Here is a 27,066-nt window from a genome sequence, read left to right as displayed (position 1 = left end):
CAAGCAACTGAAGCGAAGGGGATTCCTAAGGTGGCCCAGGCTTGTCTCTGAAGTCACGGCAACACCATTTTAAGCAATATGTTTAATTGGATAATTTCCACAAACTATACACGAAGTTTCTAACCATCACAATTCAGTGAAGTACAAAACATTAAGTTACAGGCTGTGGGAAGAGAAGGTAACACTCACAGCGGCACCTTCCAGTCCTGGTTGATCTAGGGGTAGGGGGTGGGGGAAGGTTTTGTGTTTAACTGAGCCCCTCATTTCAATGTACAAAAGAATTACTCTGATTGATATTAAATTGTATTGAAAACAAAACGGACAAAAAGCAACTACTACTCTATGTTGGGGTGGCAATGGGAGGAAAAAATGAGTCCTTCAAAGCAGGAGGGGAGACACTGTGGGAAGGTTCCGTGGCGGTGAGCCCAGCTGGTCACTCACGCTGCTCCATTTTTACTTTTGGTGGTCTCAGGAAGGTCCGATTTTTCTTCTCTTTCTTCCCCTTTGTATTTGCTTGGAAGTTTCGCCAGCTGTCCACACGACCATCTCGACTTTCCTGAGCACAAAAGAGGTTTGGGATGAGGGAACTAGTGAACGAGAAGATGGGCCTGGACCTGCTCTGCCATCCCCAGAGCCCAACCCGGCTCAGCCCGCTGGAATAAACCAAGAGTAGAACAGAGCAGAGCTTTCCTCCCACTTCCACAGGCCCACAAAAAGTGGCATCCCACCCCCAGCAAGCAGGACCAGCTGTGAGCTGGAAGGAGAGGACGACATCATCACAACATCTGCTGGGGACCTCAGGGCTGGAGAGTCGGCAGCTGCTACTTCCAAGGCCCATGAACCAACTGCCTGCCACAGACAGCACGGCTACCATTTCACAAATGACAACCCTGTGGCTCCGAGGTCAGATCACTTTCTCAAAGTCATCTGCGTAGCCAGCAGGATGGCCGCTCTTCCCGCTGCACCTGGCTTCGGTCCCACAAACCTTGGACGGAGGCTCAAAGCCAGCACAATGACCAGCCAGTTACACTGAGAGGGCCATTAGGGTCTCTCCCGGCTTATCAGGGGACCTACTCATTCTCTCTCCCTGTATACCAGCAGGGGGACAGAAAACAGTCATCCACTCTGGTTAACCAGTCCCTAGCCTGAGACCTGAATGTTACAGAAGACACCAAACATGGCTCAATTCAGGAAACTGGCTGCGTACCTGAAAAATGTAACCAGGGTGTTAAAGAGGAGTCAAGTTCAAAAGCTGGGATATCAGGGTCACAAGAACCTCGAGTTTCTGCTAACAGACCTCTTAAGCAGGGCACCACTCCGTGACTACTGCCTAATCTAAAGGTGCAAAGCATTTTTCTCGAGCCCACTTGGCAGCTGTGCGTTCCATAATCTCTAAGATGCTGTTCCCTGCGCTTTCCAAGGCTAAAGAGCACACAGGCAGCTGAGCTGGGACTAGTTCTTCAAAGCTCCTGCTCTTCCCCATGCATCCTCTTTCTCTGTTCATCTGCCTCAGTCAGTCCTGGGGCACTGCCAGGACTCTAACCAAGTCTCTCTGCTGGGAAGTTTTCTTAGTCTGGAATGAGAATCCCTAACCACCCTGGAAACTTACCTCAAAGTTTTTCTGCCACTCCCTTTCTCGTTTGGCTTTTTCTTGAGCTTCAATCTCTTCTTCCCTTTGTCGCTTCCTAGGAAGAACCAGACCAGAGTATTTGTGTGATACTTAGAGATTCTCTTAACCATACAGGTTAAGCAATCTCCCCACAGAAGCAAGTATATAAAGTAAATCAGTTCCCTAGGGTTCTATAAAAATGACTATCTGGAGAAGGCTCAGAGCCTTTTTGCGAAAGTCTCACTCTAAAGCACACAGATGGGACCATGGGCAGGGCTACAGGGCAGGATATAAATACCCTTGTTACACGGACAGATGTGTTAGGTTGTCAAGGCCAGCCAACACCAATCGTAGGTTATGGGCTCTGTCTATAGGTTCGGGGCTCAGTCTGGGAAAAAGCCGTCTCGAAAACCCAGGCCGGCCTACTTTAGTAGAATGACCGTAACAACAGCAGAGGTTCTTACTCAAGAGGATCTCTGGACAAGACCCATAACAAGGACATTTCATACAACCTCAACTAGCGAAACATCGTTACTGCTAAACACTAATCAATAATACAAAATACAGGGGCGCCTGGGTGGCTCAGTGGATTAAGCCGCTGCCTTCGGCTCAGGTCATGATCTCAGGGTCCTGGGATCGAGCCCCACATCGGGCTCTCTGCTCCGCAGGGAGCCTGCTTCCTCCTCTCTCTCTGCCTGCCTCTCTGCCTACTTGTGATCTCTCTCTCTCTCTGTCAAATAAATAAAAAAATAAAATCTTAAAAAAAAAAAATACAAAATACATAAATCAAATTAACCTCAAGATTTCTGATAAGCAAGGGAAATCATACTTGGGGACAATAAATATACCGTAAGTGATTACACTATACAGTAAATACTACAGACTCGACAAAGCTGCAGCCACTAGTCACACAAAAAGTTGTGGCCTCAATAACTGCCTACAGGCACACCTGGGTGGCTCAGTCATTAAGCATTTGCCTTTGGCTCAGGTCATGATCCCAGGGTCTGGGATTGAGTCCCACGTTGGGCTCCCTGCTCAGTAGGGAGCCTGCTTCTCCCTCTCCCACTTCCCCTGCTTGTATGCCCTCTCTCACTGTCTCTCTCTCTGTATCAAATAAATAAATAAAATCTTTTAAAAAATCAATAAATAACTCTATAAACTCCAGGAAATCAGGAATAAAACACACAGCACTCTTGATTAAAAACTACCTAAGGGGGGGCGCCTGGATGGCTCAGTGGGTTAATGCCTCTGCCTTCGGCTCAGGTCATGATCCCAGGGTCCTGGGATTGAGCCCCGCATCGGGCTCTCTGCTCGGCAGGGAGCCTGCTTCCCCCTCTCTCTCTCTGCCTGCCTCTCTGCCTACTTGTGATCTCTGTCTGTCAAATAAATAAATAAAATCTTTAAAAAGAAAAAAAAAACTACCTAAGGACAGGTCTATTCAATATTTCCCAAAAGTCAGAGACAATTTCTTACCCTAGGGATTCCAAAGTTTGGCTGTTTCAGGTAACTATTTTATATAGTTTCTTAAATGATGTACTATATAATTCCTTGATTAGAAAAATCCTTCATTAGGAAAATCCCAAAGACCAATTTTGGTTAATCTAGGTATTTAGATGGATTCAATAAATAGTCTGATGTATACCTTTCATGCATCTCTTTGGCTTCTCTCTCTTTCCTTTTAATTTCCAGCTCGGCAAAGAGTTTCATGGTCTGTTTATATACTGCTTGTTTGAACTACAAGAAAATTAAGAACAAAAAAAATAAAAGTCAGTATTTTACCAGTAACTTGAATCAAGCACTTTTAGATGGGGCCCAAGACAAAAAGCATGTTAGAACCAGCAAGGAAGGAAGATTTCAGAGAAAATTACTTAATGATGCTCTCTCCTGGGAGATAAATAACATAACTGCGTAGGAGATCTTTCCACTTTCACCATGAGGATGATATGCAAGAAACTTGCTCTGGTGAAACACACCAAAGAGAAAAAAACTTCTACCTGCTTATCACAACCATGTGGGAGGACCCTTTCTTCCAAAGAACTTCGAAAAAATAACTCTCAATCTTTCTTTATACAAATATCTTATAAATTACTCTGTGCCAGGCTCCCATCCAGGTACTAAAAGTTGCTACCAAGCAGACCCATTTCAGGAGTCAGTTACTGACTACAGCAGAACTGTCAGAGCTATTGGTTATGTGTCCCCCACCCGCCATCATCTGTTCTCCTGCCATGTAAAATCCCTTATCTTTAGGTACCTGGTCACACAACATAGAAGCCTGTATTTCCCAGGCTTCCTTACAGTTGGTGTGGCCATGTAACTTAGGTTTTAGACAGTGGGACATAAAGAGAAGTGATGCAGCAATTTTCTAGGATGTTCTTAGAGGGAGTACAGGTATCCCTCCGTGTCCCCTTCCTCTATTCTGCTGTTGGGCACATGGGTGAGGTGATGACACATCCTGGACTGTGAGGAGGGAGCCGCATCCTTGTTGGCAGAGCCACAGAGAGGAGAATGAGTTCTCGGATAACACATGGTCCAGTGCTGCCATACCAGCGGCCATCTTCCCAAAGACTATACTACACATGACAGAAAACAAATCACTGTCTTGTTCAAACCACCATCATTTTGGGTCTCAGTTGTATGCAGTCGAACTTATACTCTAACTCATGCGCAGATGGGGAAAAAAATAACACAACGTAAGACAGAAAACAACTATCTTTAAAACTTTTTCCCCCCAAAATACAAAGAAAAATAGAAACTAATCCATCATGCAGATTTCATAGAGCCTAAATCCAAAAGCAGAGACACTGAAGCAAAGAGTAATATACGGAGAGAAAGGGAAGTAAAGGAGCCCCAGAATCTGTCACTTCTTTTAATACTGTTATCTGCCAGCCAGTGCTCAATAAAAGCAACACTGACAAACCCCAGTCCCTAGTAAGGACAAACATCAAAGGAGTGAAGGCATCTGTAATAAGTATTTCAATATCTTTAAAGGCTCCAAACTCTCTTGGACGGATGGTTACTGATGACTGAATTCTCTATATTCTTCTGCTTTTTCCAAATGTCCCATCATTAGCATGTGTTCCTTTATAATCGAGGGAGGAAAAAAAAAGACAACTTAAAAGAGTTAGGGTTCCTAAAAACTCAGGAGGACCAAGGAGTATTTATAAGAGAGTCTTCAAAAAAGACCAGAGATCATTAAAGGAAAATAAGACTGAGGAGCAAAAACTGAAATACTGGGACAGAGTAAATTCAAAACAGGTGGCTAGTGCAAAAGGTGACCTCACAGTTCACAAGCAGTGTTACCACACAGAAGACGGGGCCAGTCACTGTCAGCAAAATCACTGAAGCAAGGAGTTGTAGGCAAGCTTCCCTAGCAAGACAGCTTCTCTCGTATAAATCTTTAAAAACAAGGTAAGTAGGGGTGCCTGGGTGGCTCAGTGGGTTAAGCCTCTGCCTTCGGCTCAGGTCATGATCTCAGGGTCCTGGGATCGAGGCCCGCATCGGGCTCTCTGCTTGGCAGGGAGCCTGCTTCCCTCTCTCTCTCTCTGCCTGCCTCTCTGCCTACTTGTGATCTCTGTCTGTCAAATAAATAAATAAAATCTTAAAAAAAAAAAAAAGCCTCTGCCTCTGGCTCAAGTCATCAGCTCAGGGTCTTGGGATCGGGCCTCGCATTGGGCTCTCTGCTTGGTGGAGAACCCTCTTCCCCCCATCTCTGTCTGCCTCTCTGCCTATTTGTGATCCCTGTCTGTCAAGTAAATAAATAAAATCTTAAAAAAAAAACCAAAAACCAATGGATGAAGCAATGTTCTCCGTTTCTCTGCAAATTATCACCTGGAGAACAGTGAGCACTCATGGCTGGTGTAAAGCCGTTTACTAGCTGCTTAGAGTCACCTGTAGTTGCTTCCAAAGTGCTCTGTGCCAGGTGCAACAACTACTATGAGATTTAAATATCACAGAAATCGATGAATATGGTTATACAAATAAATGCTTCTGACTTCCTTTTAAAACTAAGTGGAATGCTTTAGAAAGATTCAATAAACTTAAGTCCCTAAAAATACTGGCGTTGGGGATGCCTGGGTGGCTCGGTCAGTTAAGTGTCTGCCTTCAGCTCAGGTCATGATCTCAGGGTCCTGGGATCAAGTCCCGCATCGGGCTCCTTGTTCAGCGGAGAGCCTGCTTCTCCCTCTGCCTGCTGCTCTCCTGCTTGTGCACGTACTCTCTAATAAATAAATAAAATCTTTAAAAAGAAAAAATAATCATTAAAAAATACATTAAAATAGTGCTGTGAAATTAGGTACAGGTTGAGACACCCGAAAAAGACTGGAAAACAAATCATCCGGGTGGGCTTGCACTTCCGAAGGCCTTAGCTTGCTGCAGCCTCCTTACTCGGCAAAGCAATGAAGCTATTGTTCCTCTTTATGCAAAAACAAGACAAAACAACCAATGAATCATACACAGCTAGGATTTTGCTCTTGGGTTTTGCTTCACAAATACCTAAGTTTTGTTTCGCAAATACCTAAGTTTCAACGTACTGCAAAAAAACATTAGAAGTACAAACTATGGATGATGCCGTGTGTGTGTGTGTGTGTGTGTGTGTGTGTGTTTTATAAAATAAAGTCAATGGCAAATGCCAATCAGCAGACACACATTGAAAGAAAAGGTCATGGCCCTATGACAAAAGAAAAGGGCGAGGCTTAAAAATAGGTGCAGGGACATACATTTAAATATTTTAAGTTAAAACAAAATGTTTCCAGCACGTATGCGTCACTCCTAAGGCTTCCCTCTCTTGAACCCAGCAATCGGTGGGCTCAAGCTCAGGAGACAGTGTGGCTTTTCCCAAATCTCACTCACCAGCTCAGGGTCGTCTTCCTCCACATTTGTAGGTTTTCCTTCCTTCTTTAATTGCTTTTTTCTCTCTTTCACCTAAAAAGAATGTTTTTCATCAAAAAATTGAGACTATCCATTGAGCTGCACACAAATGGCACATGCACCTTCTGCAGGTACAGGCATGACCAAAGGTTTACGTGGAAATAAAATGAGCCCCTGCCCTCCCCCTCCACAACAATAATGCAATCAAAGGAGAACTACGAACCAGGGGTCCTTCCTCTAAACCTCATCTAAAATCCAATCCACCAGGAAGGATGGAAGGGGACCAGCAGTGAACTTGTCCCCAACTCATCAGATCCTAGGCCAGAGCCAAAGAGCCTTGGATACATTGGACAGATTACCCAACTCTCTTTTGCAGCCAGTAGTTAAGTGTTTATAACAAAGAAAATGTATTTGTCAAGTTTTAGAACAAGCTACCAAATTTGTGGCATTAAGTTTAACTGTTTTCTGGTATTTCAACAACTGCATTATTGATAATTTTCACTGTGAAACCCCCTTAAACCAATCATATTAACTGATTTTTTTTATCACATTGGCCACCATTGAGATCTAAAAAACAAATTACATATACTCCTTCACACAAGAATGTCATTACTCTAATAATCATCCACTACTGCTCCAGCGAAAAGCCAGCGCCTTCCAAGCTCAGAACAACCCTACTGCCACCTTGTGGCCAAAAAGCCTGAGGATGGCTCCTTTATAGGCAAAATACAGAGAAAAAAGTAACTACCACAAGAATTTAAGGAGAATTTGTCAGGTCCTTTTCTGATTTCTACCAAAATCTGGCCTATAGGAACCACTTCCAACATATAACCAACAAGGCCTAGTTATGGCCATCTTTCTCCTCCTTTTACTCATTTTCTTCACACCTAAATTAGGTTCATTATTATTATTATTGGTTACACAGTTCTCTTTCAGATTCCAAAGCGCTTCAAAGAAAAGGTCAAATTCATATTCACTCCCAGTTGAAACAGCTCTTACAAATGGCCTCACAATTCTTGCCCAGCAAGTAAAAAATTAAAACAAAGATCTTTCTTACCTCACGCAAGCCATCTTAACACTTCCCACCACTAGGGAGATTTAGGCAATACAAAAAAATAAAATCAACTAGAACTGAACTTATTTTAGTTGAATTCTTCCCAAACCCTATTCTTAATATGGATACGCACCTCTTCCTATTTTTAAAAAAATTTACTCACGACCCCTTGCCAGTCTTTCTCAAGCCCATGTTCCAACCCCTTCACAGAGACAAGAATAAAAATCTTCATCATGGCTGCTCCACTCTTCCATTCTCAGAACTGGGTAATGTGACAACACTGTGATGAGAGGGCAAGAGAGGACCTCTCTGTGCAGCCTGGGGCTGGCAAGGAAAGAGGGAAGGGCAGCCTCCTAGCCACTCCACATCCTGAGCTCTAGGGCACGCCCTATTCATGAGCACCACAGCAAACTTTCCGAGACCAGATAAGAGGTCACAAGTTACACCAGTAGGTATTGCTATGTTAACATTTACCCTCCTGCAAGGTGCCCAAGGCTTGCTAATACTTCCTGTAAACACGGCAGCACTATAAATACTTACAGTGTGTTCCACGTATTCTTTTCCTGCCTGAATTACATCCAGGGCCCTCTTCTTTTGTTCCTGATCCAGTAGCAACTTGTAAGCTTTGTCCACAGCTAATGCAAAACATTGAAATTAACTGTTTCTGCAAACACCCTCTGAAAGTCTGAACTATACTCAGGCAGTGTAAATGGACTTGTGTCATCTAAAAGCATCCCCTACTTTGTTACATTATTTATTGTCGTTAAACTAATTTAAAAAACATACAACTATAGCAATGACTTTCCTTGAGAGCCTTGGAAAAAATTAAATATACCCTCAAGACTAAATACACCATATCTAGATTAATTCAGTGATATAATACTGCCAGTTATTTTTTTTATGTTCAAAAAAGAATAATGATCCTACGCAGTAACAGTCTTGGCACGTAAAAGTTTTAACAAAGCAAAGTTAAGATCTATTTCTTAAACAGCAACATTCTGCTTTGGAACAATTGTTCTACTGAAAACCACAGCTTCTTCATGACCAGAAGACAAAACTGTAACATTTCTTTCTTGATCCAGGACAAGGAACAGTACCTAGCATTGATAAAATAGTTCTTGGAAGCAGGTAAATTTACAAATACCTTCAAAAGCCTTTTGTGCTCTGTCAGCATCGTCTTGGTTTTTGTCAGGGTGCACCAATATGGATAACTAAAATAAGAGGAAAGGTAGGTTTGTCAACGAGAGGAACATTTAGTAACTCTTCGCCTGCACTGTGCCTCTTTCCAAACCAAAAGCTCTAAGGTGTTACAGAAAAAAACACTGTCAGCTGGAAGCGTTTTCAACAAATTAATAAATATCATAAAATGTGCAGAAATACTGGTCCTTAAAATTCACCAGAAAGTCAATGCACAGCTGAGAGACATGTAGGGTTTTAATCACAAACTTAAGAACAAATAAAAGTCTCACATTAGGAGGACACCATAAGGTTGCAGAAGAGAAACTGAGAAGCACCTGGTTCTATTACGTCCCTTATACTGAGCACTGAAGAGGCTAAAGCACATATGAGACATGATCTCTTTCCTAAAAGAACTTGTAATTTTAAGTGATGGTTCTCTTGGGGCAGGGAGGGGTGAGTACAGAGGATGAGCTAAACAGGAAATGGGGACTAAGGAGTGCACTGCGATGAGTACCAGGTGATGCGTGAAAGCGCTGAATCACTATATTGTACCAGAAACTAATAAATGCTGTGTATTAACTGGAAATAAAATAAAATCTTTGGGGGGAAAAAAAGTAGTGGTTCTTAGTTCTGGCTGCGCTCCAACCCTGTAAAGCCTTTTTTCCTTAAGATGTTTTTACTTATTTATTTATTTGAGAGAGTGCGAGAACGCACACAAGCAGGGAGAGGAGCAGGAGGAGTGGGATACACAGGCTCCCTGCTGAGCGTGGAGCCCAACTCCACCTGATCCCACGATCCTGAGATCATGACCTGAGCAGAAATCAAGAGTTGGATGCCCAACTGACTGAGCCACCCAGATGCCCCCAACCCTGTAAAGCTTTTTAAAAATATAGGTCTAGTTTCTACCCTCAGAACCTCTGATCAGTCTCTGGCAACTGTACTTTCTAGACCTCTACTGGAGTGTTAATTTTGCTAGGTATGACAAGTAAGAAATGCAAGGAAATGTCCTTTTTTTTCTTGGGGGGAAACATGACGATGTATTTGGGGTAAAGTAGCATGCTGTCTATAACTTACAACCATTCAGCCAAAAACATAGAGTTAATGAGGTGAACCATTACACACAGATGATCAGTATATGGGTGTTCACTGTTCTACTCTTCCTTTTTAAAATGTAATTTAAGTTTTTTATAATAAAAAAGTTAAAATAAAAAGCAAAAATCTACAAGGTGATTTTTTCGGATAGCCGGGATTAAGAATCACTGACCTACTGTCATTGACAGACCAAAATCAACTAGTTGGAACAGTGGGACTGTGTTGGGAGAATGATACAAGTGGGAATCAAAGGCTAAGTCCAGCATTACTGGAGAGCCAGAATCCTGAGCTCTAATTCCAACTTTAGTCACCAACGGCTCTAAGACCTTGAGCAGTTCTTTTAGCCTATCTCTGTGCCAGTTTCCTCCTCTGTCAACTGGGTTCTTAAGGATGAAATAATACAAGTAAGAAACTTAACATACTGTCTAACACGCACTGACAACAGTTAGCATATAACTATCATCATTATGTGCATTTTACAAATGTGGTAACAGGCACAGAAAGGTTGAAAGTAACTTGTTCAAACTGCTTATAAGGGGTATGGCCAAGACTGGAACTCAAGTCAAACAGGTGTAGGGCCCACACTTTTTTTTCTTTCTTTGAGAGAAAGAGAGCGTGAGTGCACACGTGCATGCATGAGCGGGGTGAGGGAAAGAGGGAGAGAAGCAGACCACCCGCTGAGCACAGAGCCTGATGTGGGACTCCAATTCGCGACCCTGAGATCATGACCCGAACCAAAACCAAGAGTCAGATGCTTAATTGACCGAGCCACCCAGGTGCCCCTAAGGCTCACATTCTTAACTATTAGATCATATTAATGACTAAAGAACTCTTATTGAGTTCTTTGTACAGCTACATAAATAGTTGTTCTGACTATGGATCTGAATGCTTGTTTATTAAATTGGGAAAGCCTGCTAATGCATTACAATAGGAAGTTTGAAATTTTAGAGAAAAAGAAGAAAAGCTGAATATAGGTGCAGAGTAGAACTCTATAAAAAGCTAGCAAATTATGGGGTGCCTGGTTGGATCAGTGGGTTAAAGCCTCTGCCTTCGGCTCAGGTCGTGATCCCAGGGTCCTGGGATTGAGCCCCGCATTGGGCTCTCTGCTCAGCAGGGAGCCTCCTTCCCTTCCTCTCTCTCTCTGCCTGCCTCTCTGCCTATTTGTGATCTCTGTCAAATAAATAAATAAATAAAACTTTAAAAAAAAAAAAAAAGCTAGGTATTATATAATGGGAAATGCCTCGGTAGGTAAAGATAAAAAACATCTTGGCTTAATAGTAGATCAGAAGATGATTATGAGTCAGCAAAGTGGGGGCAATTACAGTATCAAAGAAGCAGGCACAACACTGGATATTAAGAAGTATGTCCTGCAGGTACTGAGAATTATATTTAGCACTGGTTAGGTCCTCTTAAAATATGAAGAACATAAGAGATATAAAAAAGTTGGGTGAAGTTTAAAAAACAAAAGACATGAAATATACAGAAAATCCAGTTAGTAAAGACAGGTTACAAGGAGTATGATTATTTAACTCCTAGAAGAAAAGGCTGGAGATTACTCAGCTATCACAATTGGAAGCATTTTTTAAAAGGCTACTATAAAATTTTGTAAGCTCAAGTTATGAAACATCAGACTGGGAAGAAAACACTCTGTATGAAACCAGGTATCTCTTGGGTACTAAGTTTGCAAAAGATAAAATAACTGAGGAAGGAGATCTTAAACAATTTAAAAACTGTTATGAAGGGCATCTGGGTGGCTCAGCATCTGACTCTCGGTTTCACCTCAGGTCTCAGGGTCTTGAGATAGAGCCCTGAGTCAGGGTTTGTGCTCAGAGGGGAGTCTGCTTGAGATTCCTTCCTCTCCCTCTCCCACCCCCTCTGTTCCTCCCTCCCTCGGCCTGCTTGCATGTGCTCTCTCTCTAAAATTAAGTAAATAAAATCTTTAAAAAAAAAACCTGTTACAAATCATTTAACATATTCTCCCTGGGAAGGCAGAGAATTAAGTTCTACTGTTCTAAACTGTATTTCTCCTGATTAAGGGGCTGGAAAGATTCTATTTGGATATAAAATTCATTCCATTCAGAAGTCAAATTTGTTCTATTCTGCGCCCTCACTCCCAACCACATGCCTTGATTTGAGAGTGGGTACGCTCCTGTTGTAACCTTCTCAAGTCTGCTGAATGCAGCTGTCGCTGAGCTTTACGGCCTACCAACAAATCTACCGCTGCAGGCAGTGTGAATGTCAGAGGCAAGCCGTGGTCTTTTAAGTTATTTACGAATTTTGTCACTATGAGGTGTTTTTGTTTTGTTTTGTTTTTTTTAAGAGTTATATAGCCTTAAGGGTAAAAAAAGAAAAGTTAAGGGATACCTGGGTGGCTCAGTCAGCTAAGCATCCGACTGTTTTGGCTCAGAGCATGAACTCAGGGTTGTGAGATCAAGCTCCATGTCGGGCTCCCCACTCAGTGGGGAGTCTGCCTGAGAGTCTCTCTCCCTCTCCCTCTGCCCTTCCACGCCACCCCCTGCCACCCGTACACATGCATGCTCTCTCTCTATAATAAATAAATCTTTTTAAAAAAGTTAAATTTTGGCCCATAAGTCATAATAGAAGTCCTAAGAGAATCATGTGCTTACTGTACTCCCAAATCAAGCTCCATCTACTACAGGGAAACAGTACTGTACCTGTCGAAACCTCTTTTTTATTTCTTCATCTGTCACTTCAGGATCAATCTGAAGAACCTGAAAGAATCAAAATCAACACTGTAAAAGAGATTAAAAGAATTTATGAATTTAACAGGTATCCAGTAATTCTATACATTATAATCACCACCTAGAACAGTACTCAGCATTCCAGAATGGTGCCTGCACACAGTTCTAAAAAATGCTCAAGAGGGGTGCCTGCGTGGCTCAGTGGGTTAAAGCCTCTGCCTTCAGCTCAGGTCATGGTCCCAGGGTCCTGGGATCGAGCCCCGCATCGGGCTCTCTGCTCGGCAAGGAGCCTGCTTCCTCCTCTCTCTCTGCCTGCCTCTCTGTCTACTTGTGAGCTCTCTCCGTCAAATAAATAAATAAATAAAATCTTTAAAATAAAAAAATAAAAAATAAATGCTCAAGAGATATAAATGAGGGGTGCCTGACTGGCTCAGTCAGTAGAACATGCAACTCTTGTTCTTGGGGTCATGAGTTCGAGCCCCATCGTGGGTGTAGAGATTATTTTTTAAAAATAAAATATTTTTAAGAAGAAATATAAATGAGCAAATCATTTACACCACTTTAGCAAATAGTTACACCACTTTAGGGTTCTCAATACAGTAGCTACTTTTATTCCATCAGCGGAATTTACCTTATACCCAGAGACATGTTTCCAGGCCATGTTGCATTTTCCCTTCATTCATTACGGAAATTATCCCCTACCCACCCCTACTTATCTTCGCAAATGTGGGAAAAGCATAAACATGCAACAGGGAAAAAAATCAGGCTGGCTCCCTGATTTTCAAACCAGAAAGGTCTACTGGGCTCCATTTTATATCTGTAAATCACATGGGCCAATGGCTCTTAGCCCAGAGTGAACATCAGAATTGCCTGTGAAGACCTGTGAGTGATGCCTGGGCCCTACTCTAGAAAAGTCTAATTCCAACTCATCAGAACTGAGGTACAGCCAAATGGAATCATCTGTATTTTTCAAGCAACCTTGATTTTTAAAAATAAATTTAATCATTCCTCTCCAAGTCTAGGTAAGCTAGTATAGACAGTCCTCATCAAAGATCCTCACTCCACCACAAGTACATACATTCATTCAAACATCTATATAGTAGCTACTATCTGCTGAACACACTGCTATGTACTAGAAATGCAAAGATAAAAATAACAGGGAAAACATATTTTTTAATTACCATATAATAAGTGCTTTGGGGGAAGGGAATGTTAATATACAATTAAAGCAGATGATTTCACAGTGTAGTCCATGGATTCAACAGAGCACCTAGTATTTATTTACTTGGTATTCAAGGCCAGAGGAAGGTCCTGAAAGGGCAGAGGGTGAGAAGAGTTTGTTAGAAATTCAGAAGAGAAGGTCCCACTTCAGTACAACAAGATTCCCAAATGATCTGAATCTTTTCAAGTCTGAGAAGCACCAGCAAGAAATGATGGCATTTAGAAAAAAGTACATTTGAAGTTAGCAGAACTAGGGATCGGTTAGTAGCGGGGTGGGGCGGGGGGGATAGCAGCGGCAACAGCGGGGAGGTAGGGAGCAGCAGCAAAGAGGAAAAAAATGAAAATAAACCTTGAAAGGAAAAATACATACTAGAAATTGAACTGCAAAGTAATCCACCAAGCTCAGTCAGACGCTTGCAGTGTTTTTTAAAAGCCTGGTAACAAGTAACGTCAAAATTATTGCAAGCTTTCAAAACACTCCAACAGCCCACCTATAGTAATAAAGTTATTGGTAGGCAATGAAGCTGAACACCACTGCATTTGCCAGACTTTGGAAGGTTATGACAGAAGCATATCCACTCCCCAGTGCTGGGCAGACATTCATTCAGGGTGAGGGAAAAAGAAGAACTTTAAAGCAAAGAATTTTCAAGATTCCCTGTGTCCTCTCATGACTTCCCAAGGGAGAAAGGAATTGGGGAAAAGTCACTCAAAAGGAAGTATGCAGCCATAAAAGATTTACAGACAAAGGGAAATAGCTGTACCTACACAAATATTCAGAAGAGAATTTCACCTTACCTTGGTTCTGGGGAAAAGAAATGTACTGGAGCAAACCAAAACCCAACACACCCCAGGTGTCCAAAATGAATGAGAAAGAAAACTTCCCACCTTGACACACCAAAAAGACCTCCAATAAAGTTACAGCCCAGAGCTAACCATACCAAAAGGCAATTCATAAACCTTGACTGGTTCCCAAGTTAAACAAATAAAATAGCTATACTGAGATTTGGGGGACAAACACGGCTGCTTGAGTGTGGACTCCATTAGATCATGTTAACGAATTAATGTTTTCCTTAGGTGCCGTGATGGTGTTGTGGTTACACAGAAATTTGTTCTTGTTCTGAGATCTGTGGTAAATTATTTAGGCATGAAGCCTCACATGTCTACAGCTTACTTTCAGATGATTTGGCAAAAAAGAAGAAGGTATGTATATATACACACACAAACACACACACACCAGCCTGAAGTTATTTTTCCAAGAGTTGTATCACAACTGCACATGTGATCACCGGCAACAAATATTCACTGGGAGCCTTCAAAGCTAATCCAACTCCTTCCCTATCTTTAAGAGTTGGAGGTGCCATATGTGGCCATGAAATACAAAGAAAACAGTGGGCCTATCCCTGTGGCCCAAACCTTTCTGAAGCCAGCTTCCCACTCAGTACAAATTTTTGGAGCACCTAGGGCTGCTAGATACTGTGCTCACTACTAATCTCATGGAATTTAACGTCCATCTGGGGAAGAACAGACAAGTAACAAGTAATTTCTTCCAAACATGATAAATGCAAAAAAAAAAAAGACAAAATCCAAAACAAACAAACAAACAAGATAAATGCAATATTACCAATATGGTTCTTAGGAAGCCCACAGATCTGTTCAGATTTTTGGAAGGTTTTCTGACCTCCTACTGTGTCTTGGGCTTTAGGGATACTAGAATGAAGAATCTACAGTCTTAGACCTCAGAGTTAACTAATCATCTCACATTAACAAATATGCCTGACATTTATACAAATTTCTGAATTCAAACTGTAACAGCCTCCCTTGGGATCTTCCTCTTGAAACAGGAATCCAGCCTCTGTCCCATCTGACCTCCATGACCTGTTAATAATGCGCAAGAGAAATACCTTTCCTTCCCAGGTACTTAATAAGACAGAAAGAAAATAAAAGTCGATGATGCTACCTGCTAGCATCTTTAAGTTAAATCAAAATAAGGAACACGAAAAGGATAGGACTGAGCAGGGACACAGGTTCATCTAAGCTTTGGGAAGAAAGTGGGGAAGGGCCCTCAACCCAAGAATCACTGCAGAGCGCAGAAAAAAAGATGCCTTGGGGCGCCTGGGTGGCTCAGTGGGTTAAAGCCTCTGCCTTCAGCTCGGGTCATGATCCCAGGGTCCTGGGATTGAGCCCTACATCGGGGCTCTCTGCTCAGCAGGGAGCCTGCTTCCCCCTCTCTCTCTGCCTGCCTCTCTGCCTACTTGTGATCTCTGTCTGTCAAATAAATAAATAAAATCTTTAAAAACAAAAAAAAAGAACAAGAGATGCCTATGTAATGGCTGCAGGTTAGACACGTGTCCAAATAGGGAGCTGCAGAGATGGCAGGAAGGAAAAGAATGCTCCCTGTACAAGGACTTCTGAGAAGAACCCTCAGACTCCCAGTCTACCTTCCTCCCTTTTCTGCCTACTGCTCAGTAAGACAGTGTCTAGGAAGACCATTCACAATTCAGCTGACAACTGAGATGACAGCCATGACTGCATTATTCTCCTTACTAGAAGACCAGGCGGCTTACCTCTCTAGAAAAATCGGATTCATTCCGATGGCTCAATAGGTGCTGCATGAGAAGCAAAAGTCATTCAATTCCTGGGTCACCAGGAACACCTAAAATTCTGACTTAAGAGTCAATAAGCAACTTTATAAGGAGACTATGACAACGTCATCCACCCTATAAAGAGGCCAGCACATGTGTAGAAAATAGAAAAGACAAATATTCTAATGGATAGTCATGGAGTCCTGCCCATTCAAACACAACATCCCATCTTCCCCAGTGTGTCAACCTTAGCATATTTTTGTGTAAAGATGTATATATTCAAACACATACACATACACACACACACACACTCTCATGCAGTCAACCCTTGAACAACACAGGTTTGAACGGTGTAGGTCAACTTACATACAGACTTTCTTTTCAATAAGTACAGTATACTACTATAAATATATTTTCCCTTATGATTTTAATATTTTCTTTTCTCTAGCTTACCTTATAGGAATACAGTATTTAATACATATAACATACAAAATATGTTAATTGATGTTTTATGTTATCAGTAAGGCTTCCAGTCAATAGTAGTTTTCAACAGTTAAATTTGGGGGGAGTCAAAAGTTATACGTGGATTTTTGACTGTGCAAAGGTTTGCATGCCTAACCCCACATTGTTCAAGGGTCAACTGTGCGTGTGTGCATATATACACATATACGTGTATGCATAATGTATATATATACTCAAACATACTTCCTATAATCAGGACAGGAGCTACAGGGCAGTAACTTCCAGAATCATAGTAACTAGTAGAGCATTAAAATCCGAGCCTTGGGGCACCTGGGTGGCTCAGTGGGTTAAAGCCTCTGCCTTCGGCTCAGGTCATGATCCCAAGGTCCTGGGATAGAGCCCGGCATCAGGCTCTCTGCTCAGCAGGGAGCCTGCTTCCTCCTCTCTGCCTACTTGTAATCTCAGTCTGTCAAATAAATAAATTTTTAAAAAAATCTTTAAAATCTGAGCCTTCATACTGGTCCCAACAATCTGTCACTTCTTGTCAATCAGATCTCCAGAGGAAACATGAATTACCTTAACAAATAAATGAGTAAGTTACATGATCACATGTCCCCTTTCCATGGTACTATGTATAATTTAAGAGTACGGTTAAACAGAAAGGACGTACCATCAAATTCTTTATCACTTCTCAAACAAATTATCTTCTCCATGCCCTTCCCAAAATCAAATCAAAAGTGCTTTTTTAAAGGATTTTGTTTATGGGGTACCTGGGTGGCTCAATGGGTTAAAGCCTCTGCCTTTGGCTAGGGTCATGATCTCAGGGTCCTAGGATCGAGCCCCACATCAGGCTCTCTGCTCAGCAGGAAGCCTACTTCTCCCCCTCCCTACCTCTCTGCCTATGTGTGATCTCTCTGTCAAATAAATAAATAAAATCTTAAAAATAAAATTAAAAAAATAAAAGATTTTTTTAAGTAAACTCTATACCCAAATGGGGCTTGAACTCATAATCCTGAGATCAAGAGTTGAAGGCTCTACCAACTGAGCCAGCCAGGCGCCCCTCAAAAGTACTCTTTAAGCTTTCCATCTTCCCGTTCCCTTTCTGAGCAATACAATCCAAACACATTAAGTGAGGCCAGGCAATTAGACATCTAGTAGGAGACATCTTCTCTGGGTGGGGCGTCAAAATGGCCCAGAGCAGTGCCAGAGCCCGTCTGGGATGAAGACAATGGTGACCACACAGAGAGTAGTAGCCAGTCACACAGTGGTGGAACATAAACAGGTGAGAAGAGCGTCCACACAGAAGGGCAGCCAGACATGGAGGTACAAAGTGGGTTAGGAAGGGCACCTCAGTGGACAGGCAGCCTGGCAAAAGGTGTTAATACCTAAGCAGGGTAAGACTGAACATGGGAAGGTAGCCAAGTACAGGGTATCAGAGCCCAAGAGGGATAAGCAAGGCATCCACATGGAAGCAGAGCCCACCACTGGGTATTTGAGAATGAGCAGGGTCCACAAGGGAAGGTGGCCTGGCAAAGAGTATAGGAGCCCAAGCAAGAACATCTCCACAAAGGCATGGCCTGGCATGGGAAACCTGTGCTTGGTGAGGTGGGTTTCCATGTAGGAGGGCATCCACTGTAAAACAGCCCAACAAGAGGTGTCAGAACCCAAGCAGGATGTAGAAAACATTTGTATGGAAGTTTTTTGCTGGCGCAGAAGTTGGAACTGAGCAGCGTGAAGATGACCTCCACGCACAGGGGTGACCTGGAGCATGCAGTTAAAGCCCAAGTAAGATGAGGAGGGTGTTCTCATAGGAAGTTAGCCTAACACAGGGTTTCAAAGCCAGAGCAGGGTAGGAAGACGCCTGCTTAATGAGGAGGATGCTGGACTCTCTAGGGGTAGAGGGCAAGCACAGGGAGCCTGGGCTGGGTGAGGAACGCACCTATATAGAAGGGTAAGCTGGCATGGGAGTTTTGAGCTCAGGTATGGTGAGAAGGGTTTTTGCTCAGTAAGGCAGCCTAGAGTTGGTGTCAGAATAAAGCAGGGTGAGGAGGGCGTTCACAAGAGGGAGGGAATGGCAGCTGGGAGATCAGATGCAAATAGGAAGATCAATTAAATTTTAAAATATATATATATATTTTTATATTTACGGTAGGGAGAGCCCAAGTTCTCACTACGAAAAGGAACCACAAGCACGGGAAGGAAAAAAAATAATAAATTCTGTAGTGTTAGACTGAAATTGGATGCAAATACATGTATATACACATGTATGCAAATACACCAGCATGTGGGCACACACATGCACACACACTCACCCAATCCTTGGCCCTATCTACCAAGAGGGTCTAGGGGCAGTGACATTCCCAACAGCAATGAGTATACTTAGCACCCACATCTTGACTTCTAAATACATCCTTCACTAAAAGGAACCAGAGCTCCTCACTGAAATGATTAATTTTAGGCTGAGTGAGGAAAAGTACAAGAGTGCCTAGTAATCAAAGAATGATGAAGATATTTTGAAAGATAGGATCTGGCTTCAAAGGTAACCTACTCACCAAATTTGGGACAACCTGAGCAATAAAATAAATAATATCAAAATATAACACACTGAATAAAATAGGAAACCCTCAATCTATACTAATAAATGAATAAATTGAAACTTTGATAAGGAGAGGGTATTTAAAGAGTCTCAAAGTACCTCCCCATAAAACAGTTATTACAAAGAAGGATAAAAGTAACTTCATGAATAAACATAGCTGTTACCTCTTGAAGTGGTACGGTTAACATCATGGGTAATGGGATAAGGCTAATGGAAATACCATGTACTTTATAAGTTGCAAAGAGAAGAATACAGTATCAATTCTGTGATATTCCTGCCAACATAGCATAAACTGAATCCAGTTGAAGAAACATCAAACAAAAATCAAATTGAGAGATACGCTCTAAAATAACTGGCCTCTAATCTTCAGAAATGGTAATGTCACCAAAGTTAAGGAACTGCTGAGGCTAAAGGGACATGACAACTAAATTTAACAGTTGATTCTGGGCTGGATCTTTTTGCTACACAGGACATTACTGAGACAACAGGCAAACTGAATGGGGTCTGAGAACTACATGGTAACAATGTTATTGGTGTTTGTTTCCTGATTTTTATGGTTATATTGTGCTTCAGGAGGAGAGAGTCATCTATAGGAAAAATACATCAAAGTACTGCAGGGCAAAAGGGCAGCAATATGGACAACTTAGTACCAGATAGTCTAAGAAAGTCTTCACAGTACACTCCTAACCTTTCCACAAATCTGAGATTGTTTTAAAATGTAAAAACTCGGTTGCCTGGGTGGCTCAGTTGGTTGAAGAACTACCTTTGGCTCAGGTAGTGATCCCGGACTTCCAGGATCGAGTCCCACATCGGGCTCCCAGCTCTTGGGGAGTCTGCTTCTCCCTCTGACCTTCTCCTCTCTCATGCTCTCTCTCATTCATTCTCCCTCAAATAAATAAAATCTTAAAAAAAAAAAAAATGTAAAAACTCTTGGGGCGCCTACATGGCTCAATGGGTTAAAGTCTCTGCCTTTGGCTCAGGTCATGATCCCATGCTCAGCGGGGAGCCTGCTTCCTCCTACCTCTCTCTGCCTGCCTCTCTGCCTACTTGTGATCTCTGTAAAATAAATAAAGTCTTTAAAAAAAAAAGGTTTTTAATACTCAGTGTTTTTATAAGCTGTAACAATATTCATGCTAAAATTTAGTGGTAAACTATTAGAAACTAGTTTAAATATCCTACAATAAAGGATTACTTAAATAATAATTATAAAGACTTTCAGAAATTTATCTACAGCTTCCAGTGACAAGGTCTGGGGAAGGGGCGGTAGGCACCATGTCCAGCTGTGAAGGTGGTGAGAGAAAGCTCCCAAAGCAGCCCAAGAAACAGGACAAGAAGATGGACGAGGAAGGTAAAGCATTCAAGCAAAAACAGAAAGAGGAGCAAAAGAAACTTGAGGAGCTAAAATCAAAGGCCACGGGTAAAGGCCCCCCGGCTACACGTGGAATTAATAAATCTGGCAAAAAGTAAGCTGTTCCTTGTGCCGGAGGCAACAATGATCCTTAATTCCATTCCTGTTTAAACATCTGGATTCCTTGTCATAGCATCTGTTGCTACTATAGATGCAATGAAGTTTTGTCTTAGATCCTGTTATACATTTAAGAATAAACTTTTATTAAAAAAATAATCAATCACAAAAAAGAAATGTATACAAATATGTGTTTTAAATAATACAGCATTTAAAATATTAAGAGTGAAGTGCATCATCCTCCTTGTTTTAAAATAAAACTTTTTTTTTTAAGATATTATTTATTTATTTGACAGAGTGAGATCACAAGTAGATAGAGAGGCAGGCAGAGGCGGGGGGGGGGGAAGCAAGCTCCCTGCTGAGCAGAGAGTCCGATGTGGGACTCGATCCCAGGACCCTGAGATCATGACCTGAGCCGAAGGCAGCAGCTTAACCCACTAAGCCAACCAGGCGCCCAAACTTTTTTTTTTTTTAAGTAGGCTCCATGCCCAGCATCATGGGACTTGAACTCATGACCCTGAGATCAAGACTTGAACTGGTATCAAGAGTCAGTTGCCCAATCAACTGTGCAACCCAGGTGCCCCTAAAATAAAACATTTAAAATAGCTGATGTATAAACAATTAAGACTGGCTATTTCTCTTAGGTGGAATTACACATGATTATTCTTGCTTTCTTTAAAAGTTTTTTTTTTTTTAAGATTATATTTATTTGTTTGACAGACAGAGTTCACAAGTAGGCAGAAAGGCAGACAGAGAGAGGGGGGTAAGCAGGCTCCCTGCTGAGCAGAGAGCCCGATGCGAGGCTTAATCCCAGCACCCTGAGATCATGACCTGACCTGAGCCGAAGGCAGAGGCTTAACCCACTGAGCCACCCAGGTGCCCCTTCTTGCTTTCTTTATATTTCAAATCTATGATATGGTTATCAAATATATGGTTTACTGGGGCACCTGGGTGGCTCAGTGGGTTAAGCACTTACCTTCAGCTCTGGGATCATGACCTAAGCAGAATGGAGGCCTGTATCATTCTTCCTCTCTCTCTCTACCTGCCGCTTCCATGCTTGTATTCTTTCCTCTGTCAAATAAATGAATAAAATCTTGGGATGCCAGGGTGGCTCAGTCGGTTAAGCATCTGTCTTTGGCTCAGGTCATGGTCCCTGGGTCCTGGGATCAAGTCCCACATTGGGCTCCTTGCTCAGCGGAGAGCCTACTTCTCCCTCTCCCTCTGTCACCTCCCCTGCTTGTGCCCTCTCTCTCTCTGACAAATAAAATCTTTAAATAAACAAATCTTTCCAGCCATTAAGCGGACTGTGCTCTTTCTCCATGGGGTCCAGTATGCCACGGCTGCAAACAGTAGCCTCCTTGGCTATGCAGCCTGTTGATTGTATGAGTTGCCCTAAGGGACCTTGGAGACAGTCCTTTCCAGTGGACATGGAGGTCTGAGTGGACATGGAGGTCTGACCTCATGCTATCTCCAATCTCAGCTGTAAGGAGGTATGCAGGGTGCCTTTGGAAAGCCCCAGGACACAGAAGCCAGGGTCCACATTAGCCAAGTCATCATGTCCATCCATAGCCAAGCTGCAGAAGAAGGAGCAGAGATTCAGGCTCCACGCAGGGCCAAGTTCAAGTTCCCTGGCCACCAGAAGATCCACATCTCCAAGAAGTGGGGATTTACTAAGTTTAATGTGGATAAATTTGAAGACATGATGGCTAAAAAGCAGCTTATCCCAGATGGCTATGGGGTCAAATACATCCCTAATCGTGGTCCCTTGGACAAAACGGAGGGCTCTGCACTCATGAGAACCTTGGCACTGCCCCCTCCCTATTCAGGCCCACCAATAAATCCTACTTCCTGTCAAAAACAAACAAAACAAACAAATAAATAAAATCTTAAAAAAAAAAAAAAGAAATATGGTATACTTTCATAATTAGGAGAAGTTTTAAAATAAAACTAGGGCCACCTCGGTAGCTCCAGACGTTAAGCACCTGCCTTTGGCTCAGATCATGACCCCAGGATCCTGGGCTTGAGCCCTACATCTCGCTCCCTGCTCCCAGGAAGACTGCTTCTCTCTCTCCTCTTGGCTCATGCTCTCTCTTGCTATCTCTTTCTCTCTCTAATAAATAAAAATCTTTTAAAAATAAATAAATGGGGCGCCTGGGTGGCTCAGTGGGTTAAAGCCTCTGCCTTCGGCTCGGGTCAAGATCCCAGGGTCCTGGAATAGAGCCCCATGTCGGGCTCTCTGCTCGGCAGGGAGCCTGTTTCCTCCTCTCTCTCTGCCTGCCTCTCTGCCTACTTGTGATCTCTGTCTGTCATATAAATAAATAAAATCTTTTAAAAAATAAATTAAATAAATAAATAAATAAAATACAAAAACTAAGGAAACCCAAGAAGTATATTTGCTTGTCTACAACCTTATGATCATTTTCGGTCATTGAGTTTTTGATACTTGGTACTGCAGTAAAACAGAAAAGCTGTAATAAGCAAACTAAATCAAGATCCTAAATTTGTCAAGGCTAGCTGTCCCTTCACATCTGAAAATGAAGACGTACATATTTGGGTTGGTAGAAGATGGAGAATATGTAACAAGGTAAAGACCATCTCATTTTCCTTAACATCATGCCTCTCAACCTCTGCTCACAATAAGACCACCAAATCTCAGTTCCAACTATAAGACAAATTCAGGGTGTGTTCTGCTATAAGTCAGTCTGCAGCTGTGCAAAGCTCCCCCATCACAAAGCCGCAGCAACATCAGACAGCTCACCTCAAACGGGTTCAAATTGAAGTAGGAAGAACCAGGACGGGTCAATCTTTCAATCTGATTTTTGGATGTTAGAACTGAATCTCTCTTCTCTATCTGTTTCACCTAAAATGAAGGGAGATAAAAACTTTATTAGTAAAGTTCAATAATAAACTCTGAATTGTTATCTTAAGAAGCTATTGACACGTTCAGCAAACATTTGTCTACATGTGGAAGACAGTTTGCCAAATGTTTTGGGAATAATTACAATAGCTATCATTTACTGAATTCTAATAATGTAAAAACTTTACACATAGTTATTCCTCCCAACCATCCTATACAGTAAATATTACTATTATCCCCATTTTGCAGATAAGAAAACTGAGACGTAGAGACGTTAACTGACTTATTCCCAACTACTCAACTTGCAAACAAGAATTTTAACTGCAACAGTTTGAGGAACCAAGAATATTCAAACATAAATATATCACAGCCGCCACTTTCAAAAAGCTTCCACTGTAATGATGGAAGATGTACCTGTGCTGTTCATATTTAATTTACAACTTTTTAAGAAAAATACAATCGCACTGAAATATATACTGAAAACAGCATTAAAAAAGTATATGGGAGGGGCGCCTGGGTGGCTCAGTGGATTAAGCCGCTGCCTTCGGCTCAGGTCATGATCTCAGGGTCCTGGGAAAGAGCCCCGCATCGGGCTCTCTGCTCCGCGAGGAGCCTGCTTCCTCCTCTCTCTCTGCCTGCCTCTCTGCCTACTTGTGATCTCTCTCTCTGTCAAATGGGTAAATAAAATCTTTAAAAAAAAAAAAAAAGTGTATGGGAGAGGTAAGTAACTGCCTACCAAACTCAGATAGAGTTAGGAAAATCCCTGGCCCAGGTGCTCAATTGGTTGGGGACCCAACTCTTGATTTCCACTCGGAACATGATCTCAGGGTCCTGGGATTGAGCTCTGTGTCCCATTCTGCACTCAATGCAGAGTTTGCTTGGGATTCTTTCTCTTCCCCTCTCTGCCCAAATAAATAAATAAATAAATAAAGTCTTAAAAGTAAGAAAGGAAAAGAAAAAGAAAAAGAAAAACCCCTGACCCAAAGACAATGCTAAGGAGAACAAGCACCAAGCAGTGCCAGGAAAACATCCTTGGCGCCACTGTCAAAACTGTAATAGTAGTTAAAATGTATCACTGGTATATTATATTCCACCTTTATTCCTACGGCCAAAAGGAGTTTGGAAATAATTTCAGTAACATAAAAAGCCATTCCTTCTCAGTATCTTCCCTCTTCACTTTCTTTAAGATAGCATGCCACTCCCTACTCCCTGTACTCTATCTCCTTTCTCAGACTTATTTTTCCTCATAGCATTTATCACTACCTGACACTACATTGTACATGTTTGTTTATGCTTATCCTTCTCTATAGAATGTAAGCTCTAAGAAAACGGGATTTTTCTCTGTTGTCCACCAACAAACATCTAGCACCTAAACAGTACACTAGTACATGTCAGGTACCAAATAACATTGATTGAATGATGACTGAAGGGTCCTCCTTTAGGTACTTTCTCTCATTCAATTCACACAAACCAGGATTGCTTTTCTTTTTTCTTTTCTTTCTCTCTTTAACTAAGAGATGGTAAGTGAAACAATTTCCTGTGTAACCACAGAGCAGTCATTAGAGGTCAATAAATTTTGGTACCAGTTTATCAACATTTTCAAGTTAACTGGGCATCTCAAAAGGACAAACTATAAAAGCTGTGCTAACTCCATTTTTAAATTTAATACTTTGGAGAAACTACTATGTAACAAACACTGTTAAAAATAAAAGATAAGGGGCGCCTGGGTGGCTCAGTGGGTGAAGCCTCTGCCTTCAGCTCAGGTCATGATCCCTGGGTCCTGGGATCCAGCCCCGCGTTGGGCTCTCTGCTCAGCGGGGAGCCTGCTTCCCGCCCCTCTTCCCCGCAGCCCCGGCCTGCTTCTCTGCCCACTTGTGATCTCTGTCCAATAAATAAATAAATAATCTTAAAAAAATAATTAAATAAAAGATAAAAGAGGAATGTGACATAGTGCTGAACTGAGTAGCTCACAGCCTAGAGGGGCGCAATTCCATTCCTCAAACCCATGCCAATTCACAGAGGTCCATCTTTAGCTTTAACTCTTGGACCCTTTATGAAACACAAACTCGTTTAACCTTCATAAAACTCGTTTTAATATTCTCTTTGCTTTACAGAAGTGGAAACGGAGAATCTGAAAAATCAATGCCTTGAAAAAAATTCAACCACAGTCCAATTAACTGCCTTTCAAAAATCCAATCCAAGGTCCTCTGACTCCAAATGGTATGCTTTTCTTTCACTTATTCAACAAATATTTACCAAGCAATCACTATGTCCTAGACCCTGGAAATGCAACAGTAATCGAGGCTCAGACCAAACTGACTCCAGTCCTAACATGATACCAAGCTGTTAATTTGCTTTATGACCCTGAACAAATTATTTCACCTCCCCAAACCTCAGCATCTATAAAACAGAGATAATGCCTACCTGGCATGATGCATTATGCCTGGCGTTCGCGAATGGCAGAAATAACCACTAATACAACTCATTACAGAGCACTAACAGGAAAGAGTGCTTCCGTTTAGAACAAAAATGAGGCCCAAGACAGTTAAGTAGCCCCCAAGAACGCCAGCCTCTGCCAGCCCTGCCAGGCTCCGACTCCGCGGACTTGGGGACCTCTGCACGCGCCCTGGCACTACGTTGGCCACACTCGTCGTCTACCGCAGACGTCGGACCCTGGCCCCTTTTCCGATGCCCAAGGGATTCCCCAAGCAGCTATCAGGCAGAGACTAACACACACCCCCAGCCCCCCGCCTCCCCGAAGGCCAGACAGGAGGAGCCGCCCAACGGTTCAGGCCAGGAAGACCACCGCCTTTGCCCGTTGGGAAAGTAGGACCGGACGGAGTCACCCCGGTGCCACTACTCCTCACTCGGTCTTCACCTCACTATAGAAGGTCATAAATGCTTCCTCGGTGCTCCCTCCGCCAGCCGAAGCCCCGCTCTCTCCTGGAGCCGCCATTTCCCCGGCCCAGCAACCACGTGACTCCCCTGCGCAAGCGCAGCCTCCTGTGATTCTCACAGGCCCCTCTCTAGCCCCGCCCCTTCCTTGTGACTCTTAAAGGGTTCGCAGCCCACCCAGTCATCTCTATCTACTCTTTTTTTAATTGAGGTGAGATATACATAACATATAATTAAAATGAATAATTCAGTATCTTATTACACTCACAGTGTTGTGCAGCCACCAAACTCTATGTAGTTCCAAACAGTTTCATCACCCCAAAAGTTTACCTGGCACCTATTAAGTAGTTCCTCCCCATTCCCCCTTATACTCAGTCCCTTACAGCAATCTGTGTTCTGCCTCGACGGCTTTACCTATTCTGGACATCCCATAAATGCAATCATACAATATGTGATCTTTTGTATATGCCCTCTTTCACTGAGCAT

At 42.4% G+C, this 27,066-nt stretch overlaps 1 protein-coding gene and 1 non-coding gene across 2 annotated transcripts; one reads left to right on the top strand and one right to left on the bottom strand.

Annotated features, from left to right (window-relative positions):
• Positions 1-67: 67 nt before the first annotated feature.
• On the bottom strand, positions 68-26,665 carry DNAJC8 (DnaJ heat shock protein family (Hsp40) member C8). The gene is made up of 9 exons (XM_045979040.1): positions 26,564-26,665; positions 23,587-23,688; positions 12,476-12,532; positions 8,674-8,740; positions 8,070-8,164; positions 6,458-6,529; positions 3,252-3,343; positions 1,610-1,685; positions 68-556 (listed from the first exon to the last, which is right to left on the bottom strand). Exons 1-9 carry the CDS (start codon positions 26,639-26,641, stop codon positions 434-436), a joined length of 762 nt encoding a protein of 253 aa, XP_045834996.1. The 5' UTR covers positions 26,642-26,665; the 3' UTR covers positions 68-433.
• LOC123928686 lies at positions 22,115-22,242 on the top strand. Its single transcript, XR_006815788.1, has one exon. It is a non-coding gene; the product is annotated as a small nucleolar RNA SNORA70 (small nucleolar RNA).
• Positions 26,666-27,066: the final 401 nt, after the last annotated feature.

The sequence above is a fragment of the Meles meles genome, chromosome 1 (assembly GCF_922984935.1).
Source record: "Meles meles chromosome 1, mMelMel3.1 paternal haplotype, whole genome shotgun sequence".
Classification (NCBI taxonomy): domain Eukaryota; kingdom Metazoa; phylum Chordata; class Mammalia; order Carnivora; family Mustelidae; genus Meles; species Meles meles.
Note: the sequence above shows the minus strand (reverse complement) of the source record. Positions and strands in the feature narration are given on the sequence as shown.